At 43.4% G+C, this 15,149-nt stretch overlaps 1 protein-coding gene across 6 annotated transcripts in view; it reads left to right on the top strand.

Moving 5' to 3' along the window:
• The first annotated feature begins 5,074 nt into the window (after window positions 1–5,074).
• The window catches only part of NRAP (nebulin related anchoring protein), a 69,356-nt gene continuing 59,281 nt past the window's right edge, over window positions 5,075–15,149 (top strand). For 3 of the 6 annotated variants that reach the window (XM_032313283.1, XM_032313281.1, XM_032313279.1), the window contains exons 1-6: window positions 5,075–5,321; window positions 5,655–5,749; window positions 6,546–6,633; window positions 10,825–10,929; window positions 13,402–13,506; window positions 14,586–14,690. In XM_032313283.1, coding sequence (XP_032169174.1) covers window positions 5,250–5,321; window positions 5,655–5,749; window positions 6,546–6,633; window positions 10,825–10,929; window positions 13,402–13,506; window positions 14,586–14,690 — 570 coding nt within the window. In that variant the 5' untranslated portion in view covers window positions 5,075–5,249. Of the gene's footprint in view, window positions 5,322–5,654; window positions 5,750–6,545; window positions 6,634–10,824; window positions 10,930–13,401; window positions 13,507–14,582; window positions 14,691–15,149 lie in introns of all 6 variants that reach the window. The other 3 variants (XM_032313280.1, XM_032313282.1, XM_032313277.1) reach the window with 1 other exon arrangement.

Raw genomic sequence — 15,149 nt, 5'->3', positions numbered from 1 at the left:
ACCCCTCGCATAGGTGCACGCGCGCGCGCGCGCACACACACACACACACACACTACTCACACTTTTGCCTTTCTTCACCCTTGGGCCTCCAGCCGGCGCCTCCAAAGCCTTTCTTTCCCAGGCTCCTCAGGACCGCAACTAATTAACTCGGTCACACCGCGGTGTGATTTTGTGATTTTTGTGATTTTTATCAATGTCAGAAATAATTGCTTTTAAAGAACTTTGTACACCTTGAATCTCTCATGGCGTGAGATCAGGCAAGAACCACATCTTGTCTTTGTGTTTGCGGACTTCACCCTGCGCCTCAGACTTCAGGATTGTCTCTAGAATTTCGCCAGGTAAGGACACTTTTTTGGTTTAAGGAAGACTGGCAGCAGGTAAGGGTCAGGGCATAATTATAATTTATAAGCTTCAGCAAAAATCTCTAATTCCTGAATATTTTAAACAGTTACACTATTTCCCATGTGGCCAATGCAGTAGGCTGAAAGTTTGTGTCCACTGCACCCCCATTAATATGCTGAAACTTAATGCTCAAAGTGCTGGCATCTGACATTCAGGAGTTATGGGTGGGGCCTTTGTAAGGAGGATTAGTGCCCTTAACTTAAAAAAGGCTGGACAAAGCTTTCTAGCCCCTTCTACCGTATGAGGACATAGGCAGAAGTTGCTGTCTGCATCCCCAAAGAGAGCTCTTACAACAACCTGGTTATGCTGGCACCCTAACCTTGGACTTCAAGCCTCCAGAACACTGAGAAGTAAGTTCCTGGTGTTTATAAGCTATGTGATCTGTAGTATTTTGTTAGAGCAGCCCACACAGATGAAGACAGGTTGTGTTACTCTAGCATCTGTATTTCTGAAATGTGTGTGATAACGAAGTCTTGTAGACACTCAGATAATTTACTTTCTAAAGGAATTCAGTTGCAAATCATTTAAGAAATGAAAACTCCCTACAGTAAAGAAAATTCATTACTGATTTATAAATTTAAGTTTGAAACACAGTGTTAGATTTTGGAAGGGGTCTTAACAACTAATCCTTCTGCTCATTTCATAGATAAAGAATTTGAGGCTCGGAGAAGTGGCCTGTGTCACAAATTTGCTAGTGGCAGAACCAGGATCAGGTTGCCTTAAAAAAAAAAAAAAGAAAAAATAAAAGAATTTTCCTTCTTGTCCTTTCCTGGAGAATCAGGTTCTTACAGAGGCTTCTCCAGTGCCCAGCTACTGCTATGCCTGGTAGTCAGCAGAACCCAGCAACACTGACATTCCTTCAGACAGTTTTATAGCAGAATTCTTCCCTTGAGATAACTTCCTATGAACAACTCTCTCTAGTACCCAGAGGTCAGACTTCCAGAAAGTTCTAGAGGACAGATTTCTAGCGAGTTCCTCCAGCGTGACAGCACAGTGACTTTTCTGCCATCTAGTGAGCCACAGACATCCTCTCTTCAGCAAGGTTTGGATCTCGGTCCTGGGGTAGGGAAAGGAGGGGGGTTCTGTATCTCAGCTCTAGGTAGGGGTAGCAGCATATTATGTTATGTGTTGTTACGTGTTGTTATAGGCCACCCACCGTGGTAATTACTTCAGAATAATATATTTGACTTTACTGGCTCACTCAAACCCTTGCACCTGCCTTGTGGAAGCGCCCCCCAAATAAACTGTACATCCAAGTCCTCACCTCAAGCTCTGCTTTTGGGAGAACCTAAGCTAAGGTAGACATGGTGTAGGAGGAACAGCTCCAGTTTAAGGAAAGTGACAGTGACAGAGCAAAGGGTATGGAGCTTTCTCCTCAGTCTGAATCTGTCATCTCTGCAATTTCAAAACCATTTCACATCCACGGCCCTGGAGGGCACTGAAATGACTCAGAGCTAGGAAGAATTACCTCATATTCTGGGTGACAGAACCAAAGTACCAGAAACTCTAGACCAGCTGCAGCAATGGGGCCACCATCAACGGGAGGAAATGGAAGAGATCAATCAGTGCTGTGTTTAAGTTCAAAAAGAAAATCAACTACCCACACATTGAACATGAGAGCCATAAATGTGAAACAAAATGTGAGGGTTTTTCACTGATCACAATCTCCCTATGAGTCAAGACTTAAAAAAAAAAAAAAAGTCAAAGAAACATGAGGCAGTGTTGGCAGAAGCAACCAAACCAAGGACCAAGACTCTCCACCATCTGGCTTCGGCTTGTGACAACCAAGCCCAAGTCCCCAACGCTCTGTGGGCAGGACAGCATATCAGACATGTGTCAAGAGCCACTTCTGATCCACACAACCTCACCTGTCTCAGGACCTCGGCCTGTCTGTGCTGGGCCAGGCTCAGCAAGGGTGGCAGGCTCCGTGTGGACTTGCCATCTTCAATGGGGGAACAACCAACAGCATCTTTGGCCTTCTGTTGCCCTTGCTTTTTCCCTGTTGTTGTTGAGCCATAAGATGCTGTGGGACGCCATGGGCATCCCCACAGCATAGACATGTAGGGGAGCTAACACCCAATGAGACAAAACTTTCACTAAACGAAGACAGGGGCCACAGATACGTTCTTCCCCCTTCCTTCCTGTTGCACATGTTCCCAAGGAGCATGGCTTGGAAGATGGCGCTCAAGCAGTCCGAGGTACCTCGCATCAGTTAGCAGCTACTTTTGACAATGAACCTTCATACTCACTGTCACCCCTCTATTTCCTGCCTCCTTACTTCTGCTCCCTGGGACTACAGTGCTTAATAAAGTCCTTGAATGTAAGCCTTTGCCTCATGTTCTGTTTTCTGGGGACTCCGGGCTAAGACCTATTGTCTGAACCAATCCCGAAGGCCACGCTGTTGTGTGCTCGTGGGCTAAGGCTTGGATGGCTCGAGGTAGTCACCGTGGCAAGGGCGAGGGCTCTACCTGGTGTGCGGTGGGTTGGGACGGGCAAAGGAAAGCTGGCCCGTGGTGCCGGCCAGGCAGACAAGGGCTCTGTGGTGCTTACCCCAGCAGTGAGTGGTCACCGAGTTTCTTACAGGGCCCATTTCCAGTTCACTGGGGTGGTTTCTCTGCATGACTTCTGATACCTAATACCTGCCTTTTAAAAGCAGAAGTGATGGTACAAGTCAAATTCAGCCTCTTCATTCTGGTAATTACGTTTTCAGGAAGGTGAGCCAGAAGCGATCACACACACCTTAGAGAAGTGTTAACGTGGCTTTTACCTTAAATGAAATCTGACTGTGATTCCGCATCCCTCTGAATTGGGGCAGAAGCCTCTCTCCGTCGTTATGGGGCCTGCAGCCAGCCCACTTCCCAGGTCAGGCCTGAGAAGCCTGGTATAGAGCAGAATGTTCTGGGAAGGCTCCAAGTCTTTGTCCTTTGTTGTTCCCGTCCGCTCAAGCTGCCCCGCACCACCTTCCAGAGTGGGAATCTTCCAGAGCCTGGAGTCTCTACCTAGGGTCCCCGTCGTGCTGAGAGAAAAGCCTTGGGCCCCACTCTCTATCCATGGGAACCTCAGACCGCAGCCCCTCTTTCGGGCTTATGTCATGTGAATGCTACTTTCCACTTTTCTTCACTTGCTTTGGAGCCTTCCCCATGGCCCCACAACACAAAGAAACTGCTGACATCTCTCCACCTGGGGACCTCCCAATGTCACCTCAGCTTTTAGACCAGAGGTCCCTAAGTGGTAGCCTACCCAGGTCCTAGACTCTCAGCTGCCCCCGGCCCGGTGTAATTCCCAGCGTCTCACAAAAACATGGACTCTGATGTGTAAATGCAAGTATTTGGCTTCTCTGGCAAAGTCTCAGTATTTGGCAGGGCTGGGTACTGGTTCCCTCATGACAAGACGGCTGGGACTGAGGAGTGGTTGCTGCCTCAGATGGGGTATGTGGCCGCCCACTTGGGAAGGTCCCTAACATGATCTATGACTTCACTTCTGGCTTCCGTAGGCATTTTGGTGAGAGTATTAAATTTGTTTCGTTAATTCAGTAAGTACTTATTGAGCATCTCTTCTGTGTCAGGCCTTGTTCTAGGCACTAGAGATAGAAATGACAAAGACCAGGGATCCTGTTTTGATGGAATTTATATTTTGAAGGAGGAGACAGATAATTTTAAAAAGCAGAGATTCTAATAGGATGTCAGGTGGCAGTTCACTGCGATTAAGAACATAAAACAGGGTAAGGGTCATGGGAGGTAGTTAGCTGAGGAATGGGAACAGGTCAGGTGCCATCTTTTGTAAGCTGTTTCCAGAAGGCTGTTTTAATGCGACACTTAGTGGACACTGAAGACAATGGAGGGGCTAACAAAGCCAGGAGGAGAGGGTTTGTCTTCAAGCTGCCCCACTTCAGGCCCAAGAGGCAAGAGAGTAAACAATCAGAACTTGGAACAGTCCAGGATAACATAGGGGTCAAGACACCGAGTGTTCTAGCATGTTCTTAGTTTTGCATTCTCATGGAAGCTAAATACTAACATCTTGATCAGTTTTCAGCCTCGCTTTAAACCATTAAAACTCTTTTTTTAGATTTATTTATATATTTGAGATAGATGTGAGGGGGAGGGACGAAGGGAGAGAACCTTTAGGCAGACAACCCAGCTGAGTGTGGAGCTTAACACGGGGCGGGGCTGCATCTCAGAACCCTGAGATCATGATCTGAGCCACAACCAAGAATTGGATGCTCAACCGACTGAGCCATCCAGGCGCCCTATGTTGTAAACATTTTTAATAGATAAAGCCAGAATTTCAAATATGGTGTTTACCCTTCCCATGGATTAGATCAATCCTGTTTTATTTCTTATATTTTGGGGGAAGCTGGCCTTTCTACTTTAGTCACAGGCCTCACAGAGTGAGCTTTTCTAAATTGGATTGTTGGATGAGTGTATGGCCTATCTCTTTGTATTCTTTTCTTGGGTTATGATCACAGTTCGTGTTAAACTACTACATGCTGCCTAGTCATACACGAGGATTTGGTCACCCACATAAACATGATGCTGTTGTGAGTTCATTTTTCTATTTAGAGAAGCATGTCAGCTAGAAATACCTCCACCTAATTTCCCGGGCGCATGCGTGCTGTGTGAGTTGCCAAAATAGCCCCTTGAGTAAGTGGCAGCTTTAAAAACCGTCCAGCTACTGACTTCAAACTAGAAGGTCAGCAAAGGAAAGTGGAAGTTGGATTTTGAATGATCAAGGTGCCCACGGTGATTGAACTGTGGTCAGGATTTGGGAAACTTGCACAGCTAGCCTGGGACTTTTCCTTGGATTTCTTGCCTGTTGCCTAGATTTGTCTTCTCTCTTCGGACATCAAGATGAATGTGCAGGCTTGCTCTAGGTGTGGATATGGAGTTTATCCTGCCGAGAAGATCAGCTGTCTAGATCAGGTCAGTGGACATTTCTCGGCCTTTGGAAATAATAACCAATATGGTAGATTTATCTTCTTAACAGAGGTATATATAGGGTTTTTTGAACCATCAAAAGAAGATGTATTTCTCATCTTTCTTCAGTTCTACTCATTTCTATCTCTGTCTTCTATGTTTCTTTGGGAAAAAAGAAAGGTTATTCATTCATTTAACATATTATAGTCATGTTTGTGTCTATGTGTGTGTATATTACCATGTTATCTCTAAGGATCCATTTTTACCTGGAAATATATAAGAATCCTGAGTTTGGAAGAAAAGGTAATTTTGCCACATCTTCTTCTCTATGATTTCTAGATCTGGCATAAAGCATGTTTTCACTGTGAAGTTTGCAAGATGATGCTATCGGTTAATAACTTCGTGAGTCACCAGAAAAAGCCATACTGTCACGCGTAAGTGTTTGGTGCCCGCCTCCACCACTTCTTGAGTTTTATTTATTTTTTAACAAGTAGCCAACCAGAGTTTCCAGTCACACAGCCCAGAGTTAAATTCAAGAAATATCTTCCCCAAAGTTTTCATTTACATAAAATCACTTACGAGCCCTAAGGCAGGATTTTATGCAAAGGACAAAAAGTTGGAATTTTTAAATTTCTGCCAAGTAAAAAGTCAAATCTATCTGCTATAACCACATGTCAAATCATTAGATACTGTGCAGAACAGTGTAATTGCCATAGATATGCCTAAAGAGCTTTAATTCTTTTTCTTTTAAATAATTCCCGAATCCATTTCTATATTTTTTTTTCTTAAAGTTTTTAAGTGGCCATTTCCAGTTAGATTTGGTCTTGAAGTAATATATACTGAATTTATTTGATTTCCTTTTTTTTCCCCTTTAAGACATTGCCTGGAAAGTCATAAACTTAATTATTAAGTTTTATATTTATCAATTTAAAAAAATGATGATACTTTTAGGGATACTCAATCATCTTGGGTAAAAGTACATTTCTTTTTTTTTTTTTTTTAAAGATTTTATTTATTCATTTGACACAGAGAGATCACAAGTAGGCAGAGAGGCAGGCAGAGAGAGAGAGAGGAGGAAGCAGGCTCCCCATGGAGCAGAGAACCCGATGCGGGACTCGATCCCAGGACCCTGAGATCATGACCTGAGCCGAAGGCAGCGGCTTAACCCACTGAGCCACCCAGGCGCCCAAAAGTACATTTCTAATTTTGGTTTATGTCTACTTTTTCTAGCCACAACCCCAAGAACAACACTTTCACAAGTGTCTATCATACTCCATTAAATCTAAACATGAGGAAGTCCTCAGAAGCCATTCATGGGGTAAGTGAATTAATTTTGAACTTCAAAATAGCCTTTAAAGAGAATTTCTTACCTCAGGTTTTTAAGTGCCTGTGTCAAGACTGAACCTGCTCCTGTTTTTCATTTAGAGGTGCAAAGTGCATTTAAGTAACAGATATTGCTCTTTGTCCTACCACAATGTAAGGTAGGACCCAAGATAATCTAGCTTGAATATCTGACGTCTTTGTAATCTCTCTCCGCCAGCTCTGTTCACATTGATGATGGTTTACCCGGCAGGTCCTGTACACAGTAGGTGCCTAATAACCCAAGTTTATATAGCTGGAACACATTACAAGAGCCTTTCTTTACTTTCTCCCATGATTATTTTGATATAGAAAATTAAAAACCTCTAGTTCCACACTCTTAAAATCTCTCTGAATTCAGGAGTGTTTACGATTACTTCTCTTTCCCCTGGGGGCAGGGGTAGGTCAAAGATAATTTGATTTGGAAGTGATGTTAGGATAGACCAGGTAGCTGTGTTGATACACCAACCTCTTTTGAAAAACCAACAATGGGGTCTTGTCAAATAGCTAGGGATGGCTTGGATGCCTGCATTTATTAAGATGATGACTCATTTCACTTCTTTCCCCCTGCCCCACGGAAGCTGCTCTGTGGGATGGAGCTAACAATTTTCTAAAATTAGATCATTGCATAGGAGGTGGAAGTCTGTTAGTGATCTGCCCTCCTCACGTCACCTTGCCTCAGACCGCCTCTCCGGCTGGCCCAGGCCACCAGCCTCCTCAGGAAAACGTGTGTCGGAGGGAGCTTCCCCCACACCTCCTCCAAACAGCTTGTTTTGCTAAGAGCCCTGGATTCATTGTGAGCTTATTATTTTTTTAAAGATGCTTATGTAACGTTTACTGCACAATCATTTAATTCACTTAATACACATGACTGCCCACTAGGGTAAGTACTATTGTTATCTCACTCTGCGGATGAGGAGCCCGAGGTGCCGAGCTGCTTAGACATCACTGATTTCGAAGGATTTGCAAACATTAAGAATTCACAAGCAATCTTACATTACTGAGAGCATTCGTTCTATGGGGATCTTGTTCTCGTCTCTTGATGTCTAAGGGCAGCTACCCCAAACTGCGATGAATACTGAGCGTAGCTCCTACTTAAACAGAGGACCTAACGTGGGGCTCTTCTCCTGGGCTCTTTCTCTATCTTATCTCATTTCTTCTTCACAAGAATCCTCTGTAATATTACCGTCTTACAGCCGAGGAGGCTGAGGCTCAGAGAGGTTAAGTAATCTGCCTGGTTTTACCCAGACACTGGAGTGGGTACAAATCCAGATCTATCGGACTCTAGAACACTTACCCTAAACTGCTCCATTGGCCTATTTCTATGCACATAGCATAAACCATCCAGGAGGAGAAAAGCACTTGTTTATGTTTACGAACATCCAGACGTTTCTACCATTGGGTAGCCAGGATTTTACAGATTCAACACCAGGAGAAGTACTTACACCATCCAAGTACTGTTTGTAGGTATTACACACTCTACAACCAGATCCTGAATGTCTTTACTTTTTCACACTACACTAGCTCCTAACTGGCCTGACCCTACCTTCCAACCATACAATAGGTCGCATAATGTTACCTTTCTTTGAGGTGGTAGTGGATTCATTCTCTTTTTACTGTGTGTGACAGGCCCAAGCTGGAGTGAGAATTGTGCTGGTTCTGGTGCTAGCCACAGACAGTGATGTGAACTTACCGGGACGCGTGTGTGTGCGTGTTTGTTTGCTTCTGTGCAGATATGTGTGCGTGTGTATGCATATGGCTGTGTGTGTATGGGGAGTATATGCATGTGTGGGTGTAGGTGTGAATAGGCATTTACGGACACACATATGTGTGTATGTGGTGCGTGCATATACCCATGTGCGTATGCATGCCCATGTGTGCATATGTATATGTGTGTGGGGTGTGTGTGTGTGTGTGTATGTGTATGTCTCTGTGTATATTTTTGTGTACATGGTATGTGTGTGTATACATGCATATTTGTGTGTGCATGTGTGCGTGTGTGTGTGTATGTGTGTGTTATGCCAAACAATTGGCTGTTGAGAGCACTTTCTCCTTCTTCCCCATCAGGAAAAATTTCAAATGGACAGCTGTGCCCCTTCTAGGCCCTGGGTCTCATAGGCACCTGAGGAAAGGGGATGGATGACTTTTTTGCCAAACTCTTGCATCTCTGAGTTTGCCAATTGAGTAAAAACAAATTCATTGTGCTTGTGCTAAAGGAGGGAACAAAAGGGATGCTTCAGTGATGGTAATGAAGGAGAAAAGGAAAGAGTTTGAGCTGGCATTCAAAGCAGGCGGACATTTTTGTGTTTCCTAAATGTCACCCTTTTAAAAACAAATAAATAAGTCTCTAAGCCAAAATTTCCTGTTTGGTAGGTGTGCATGGAATTTTTAGGAAAATAAAACATCTAGATTCTCTTTTATTCAGTGACGAGACTTGAGCTTTTAATGCTTCTTCCTTACCCTACTAGCGACCCTTACTATTTTCCCCTTCTTCTTACTTCTTCAGAATAATCCAGAAGCTCATGAGAAGTCTCTGGGGAGGCAGGCACTCCCCAATGATGGATTTGTTCCCTGGGTGGAGAACAAGCAAATAAGGCTTTCTATCTATTTTGATCATGCGATTCTGATTCCTTAAGGCAATGGCTCTCTAGGAGGGCAATTTTACTCCTCACGGGACATCTGTGATGTCTGGGGATGTTTTAGAATGTCACAGCTGGCAGGGAGGGGTACTGTGGGCGTCTGATGGGCAGGGAGCAGCTATGCTGCTAAACATTGTGCCATGCCGAGGACAGGACCCAGGAGAAAGACTTAACTGGCCTCCCGTATCAGCAGTGTTGCCACCCAGAAATGCTGCCTTCAGTCTATGTCACGTTTGTGGTAGTTTCTCAAAATCCAGGGGAAGAAGCAGGTAAAGCACTCTTAATTTCTATATTTAAAAATACACATATTGTAGCTGCACTGGGTGGTAGCCAGCCTAGAAATTCGATGAGAGGAAGTGCCTTTTGTGTGGAAAAGGAATTCCTAGATTCTAAGCCTGGCCCTGATTACCTGTTGAATGACTTTGGTAAGGTCATTTCTTTGCCTTCAGTTTCTTCCTTCATCTGTAAAATCCATGATTTCAATTTCCACTTGTAAAAATCGTAGGTTTCTGGGCCCATTTTAGACCTCATTTATTACGATATCTGGGTTGGGTCCTAGGACCTTTTGATTTTTTTCTTTTACGGCGGGTCCTTCTTATGTTGTCTTTAAGAACTCTTGGCCTACACCCAAGGCTCTGAAGATACCATTGCGATGTCAGTTCTGCCCAAATTGATCTACATCTTCACAGTAATTCCAGTGTAAGTCTTGGCATTTTTCGTAGAAATTGACCCACGGATTCTAAAAATGATGTGAACCACACAAAGATTCTAGAATAGCCAAGAAATTCTGAAGAACAAAATGGAAGGACTTCAGTTATGAGATTTCAAGATTTACTACAAAAGGAGTAGTCATGAACTTAGCATAGTATTGCGTAAGAATAGACCAGTTAGTGGAATGCAACCCAAGGTCCAGAAATAGAGCTGTGCCTATGCAGTTACTTGGATTATGACAGATGTGCCACTGCAGTCCAGTGAGGCAAGGACGATCTGGAGTTATTGGATATTTGCATGGAAAAGAATGGACCTGGACCCCTACCTCACACCTGTACACAAAAACTAACTCAAGATGTATTACAGGTCAAGATAGGAAAGGTAAAATTATAAAGCACAGGGGAACATACACATGAGTCTGGGGGAACCAACCTGTTAACCAAGCTCCCCAGCTGATTGTCACACAGACTAAAATTAAGAACCACTACTCTGGTGTCTAGTGTTTTCTGAGGTTACTCTAACATGAATACTGGGTGTCGTGTGATAAGTTCATTGGGACCCTCAGTCTTTTTAATTACACTGCTAGCTAGAGCTTTGCACACTGCAGGGGCTCTGCACGCTTCACCTGGCTGGTGGAGCGAGTGAAGCCACAATGGACAGACAGACCCAGTGTGTGTCGTTGTGCATTTACGAAGCTTTGCCTTTGCGATTTAGAACAATCCCTCTGATTTAACTCTATGTTGTCTATTTTCCTTCTCTTCTCCGATGGAAACATTACTGACCACGTCTCCGTGGTGCAGATTGATGACCAAGATGAGGGCGGACAGTTTAAGTCGGTTTTTCACTGGGACATGAAATCCAGGGATGGAACAGCTGCACCTAACGGGCAGCCCCCGATGAATGAGGTGAGAGGAGACGTGTGACCAGGTTTGGGTAAAAGGGAAGAGAACCACGCACTCTGCAAGTGAGACGCATCATTGAGTATTACTTCTAGAGAAACAGATTAGGCTTTCATTTACCCAGTTTGGGATTCCAGCTGTCTACAGAAGACATCCTGCAGCCAGTCGTGGGGTCATCTCCACTGTGTCTGCTTCCAGCCCAAACTCACTAGTCAGTTTGTCCCTTCTAACTACCATGTTTTTGTCCCTGGGAACAAGCACCCAGGCTGGGAACCACGGCTACCCTTCCTCCCTCTGATAGTTCCCTCAGCTCTGCCCCTTCTCCTGCATTTCACTCTCCCTGCTCTGATCCACATCAGCTCCTGCCTAGACCTTTGTCAGGGCCTCCTGGATGGCCTTCTCCCTTCTGGCTTTGCCTCTGTCCAGCCTGTCCAGTGACGTTGGTCATGCACAGCTTCCTAGATGGCCCTAACTTACTCTTCCTGCCACCTGAGAATTTATGCTCACTAGGGAGAGTCTCATCATTTCAAAAGTCCTCAGCCATTTATTTTTCATTATATACATAATATTTGTGTTTTCCTTCTTGTTAAAAAAAAAAAATCCGAAGTACAAATCTAACCCCTTGTGCACTGTCTCCAATCAGTCCCTCTGGAGAGGGACCTGTATATTCTTTCAGATTTAACTCAATTACAAATATAGATCTCTGTCATCTGTCTCTTAGTACTCCCATTTGAATAGACCACTGCCATGTACTGAGGGGCCTTTGATGAATTATTTAACCATCCTTTTCTTTGGCTTTCTCATCTGTAAACTGAACTTCTGACAGTTCCTGACTTATAGAACAATGGCGAAGGTTAAGATAGTATATAAATGTAAAGACCTTAGAACAATGAAAGGCACAACAAATATTAGCCATTATTTTCACTGAAAATTGCATATGTATATTGCAATTGCATTTACATGTATTATATGCATGCATTATATGTATGCATATGCATACATATTGCATATGTATATTTCTATTGGGATATTTCTATTTTTTCCCCATGAAACAGCATGCCTTGTTTTGCAGCTTATATTTTTCAGTCAACAAATATCTTGGAGATATTTCTGTGTCAGCCTCCTTTTAAGTTATTTTGGATGGATATGTCATGAATGTAACCATTAAGAATGGATGTATTGTGCTCTTCTGTTGATGGGCAGGGTTCTTTCCATTTTTTTTCTCTATTATGGAGTTGCAGTGGACACCTTTGTGTGTGACCTCTTTTGGACACAAATGAGTGTTTCTCTAGAACAGGTAATGGAAAATGAAAGGGCACATGCCTTTTAATTTCCATGGCCACTGTCAAATCGTACTCTGAAATGGCTGTGCATTTGATACTCCTACAGGCAGAGGATGGGAAGACTTATTCCTCCATACTCTCACTGATCCTTGGTATTTCCAGATAAAAGTTTTTGACAATTTTTTATCTTGTCGTTTTAAGTTAAATTTCCCTGATTGCTGGTATGGTTCAGCGTATTTTCGTATATGAACTATCTGTCTTTCCAGATCTCCAAAGCATGGTTCTACCCATCCTGTTCAATTTGCCCTACCTCTAGCCTACTTCGCTCCCATCTCTTCCCCCTGTATTCCAACCAAACTCATCTCCTTATGGTCTTTCACATGAAGCCCATCATTGCCTTCATGCTTTTATTCATGGTAGCTCCCACTCCTGGAATTTATTCAACAAATACTTCTTGAGTCTTATGTGCCAGGCACTGTTCCAGGCTATTAGAATACATCAACAAGCAAAACTGATGGAAATCCCTGCCTTCATGGAACTGATCTTCTAGAATGGATGTCCTTTCTCCTTTTGCCCCTGTTAACTGATCTCAGCCTTGGCGGTCCAGCTCAGTTCCATCTTCCTATCCAGAATGAAGTCCATCACATACAGATCGCTTCTCAATACAGTACACTTAAGCACACAGACATTTTCTAATCATTACTTGTTTCCTGTGTTGGTTTCATGTCCCTATGGAGGCCACAGATATCTTAAATAAGGGACTGTCTTCTCTGTTTTTGGCTTTTCTTTTCCCAGTGTTAATTGCTTATCCCAATATTAGGCACATGACAAGTAGTAGGGTTTTGCGTCATGTCTGAATCATGGTTAAGCTCGTATTGCCTGTCCATAGCAACTCCCCACTGGCTCAGTCTAGGTACAGTGCTGAGCCAAGAAATGCCAAGTTACATTTGAAACCCTTCTAGAACACAAGTGAATCCTACAAAGTAGAACTTTGTAGGATATTGGATTATTTTCTAAGTGAAAAAGTTGAACATTTCTTTTAGCTGAGACCCACCATAGGCCACTAGACGTTTATAGTTTTTAGAGAATTTCTCTTATGTTGACAGTGTATGTGAGCATTGCTAAGAGGGTGGGGTAAGTCTTACCAACCAAATGTGTGGGTATGTGTTTATGCATTTGTGTGTTTCCTTTATAGAGAGCCTATTGGACTGGGTATGGGGAAGGGAATGCTTGGTGCCCAGGAGATCTGCCAGACCCGGAAATCGTAAGGATGGTTGAGGCCCGAAAATCTCTTGGTGAGGTAAGGGCTTTAGAACTTATCCTAAGAATGAGTTTGAAAGTTTTTTTATCTTAATACTGTGGTAAACTACTGGCCTCTCCCCCATAGATTACCATGTCCCAACCCCAGGAACTATGTATCTGTTACATTACTGGCCAAAGGGACACCCCTGATATGATTAAGTTAAGGATCTGGAGATAGGAATGTTACCCAGGATTGATAGGGTGGATGAATGTAATCACAAGGGTCCTTTATAAGGAGGAAGGCAAGATGGCCAGAGTCAGAGACAAGGTGATGTGATAACAGGAGCAGAGGTCAAAGCCATTGGGAACCAGACACTAAGGGATGCAAGTGGTCTCTAGAAAAGGTAAAGAAATGGAGTCTCCTTGAGAGCCCCCAGAAAAGACCAGCCATGATAGCCCATTTTAGACTCCTGCCCCCCAGCATGGTAAGAGAGATTTTATTAGATTTTCATGTAGAGAAAGCAGTTTCATGTAGAGAAAGCAGATTTACACACAGTACCTTCTGGTTCTCTCCACACACCCCGGGCACTTGCCCTTTGAAGAAACCACTTTGGAAACCATTGTTGGTCTTTAGTGACTTAGCCTTTAGCAGATGGAAAGAAAACAGAGACACAAATGCTAGGAGCCATGTCTCAGTAGGAAGACTAATCATCAGCGATATTCAAAAAGTGAGAAGGGAAGCCTAACACTTCACTCTCAATGCTGTAGAACTAATTCTAGCAGACAAGTTATAGAAAAGACTCCCACACATTAACTGCTGCATTATCATACAAGCCTTTGAGTCAAAGGGGTGGTGCTCTCTTTGGGTCCCTTGGGTTGGGCCAGGTTCCACAAAATTTGATATAAGCACTGAAGAGGAATCCCTTTGACCTGGAAAATAGGATTTCTTTAGTGTTGAAGGTGCTATTCAATCACCAATGGAATAACATTTTTGAATTCATTCCAGGTGATTGAAATGGTTCCCAACTACCTTATAAATTCAGTTGCATTGGTTCTGATGATACTCACAGTTACAGTTCATTCATTCTTATCTGGTATCATATTGGTTCTCGTGCTGATATTGACTCTGACCAGCAGGAGTATACAGAAGACTATGAGCAACAGAGAGGCAAGGGGAGCTTTCCAGCCATGATCACGCCTGCTTATCAAAGAGCCAAGAAAGCCAACCAGCTGGCCAGCCAAGTGAGCATCCCAGTGCTTATTCACCATATATTATGCTAATTTTTGTCACTGATGAAACTCTGGGATTCAGATAAAAACCAGTAAGAGAGTCTTGTGGATGGTAGGTGTCATTAGTGTGATATTATGGAGAGAACTGTGCCGTTATGTTTTCCCTCTTCCTTGAGGGAAAGCTCTCTCTCAAGAGTTTATCTTGCCTTGAGAGATCCTCTCTGCCTTGACTGGGTCACATCTATCAAACGGAGAAACGAGCTAACTCCTCCAAAGACTGGACCAAATAATTTCTTGAGGTCAATTTAACATTTTAGATACTGATTCTTGTTAAGTAGATGGCACGTCCTCCTGAGGATTAGAAAACTTGTTGGCTAAGAGCTTGGATTTTAGAGTGAGAGTGCTAGGATTGGAATCCTGGTTCTCTCACTTACTAGCTGTGTGACCATGAGCAAATGATGAAGCTTCTCT

The sequence above is a fragment of the Mustela erminea genome, chromosome 14 (assembly GCF_009829155.1).
Source record: "Mustela erminea isolate mMusErm1 chromosome 14, mMusErm1.Pri, whole genome shotgun sequence".
Classification (NCBI taxonomy): domain Eukaryota; kingdom Metazoa; phylum Chordata; class Mammalia; order Carnivora; family Mustelidae; genus Mustela; species Mustela erminea.
This window is presented reverse-complemented; position numbering and strand designations above follow the sequence as displayed.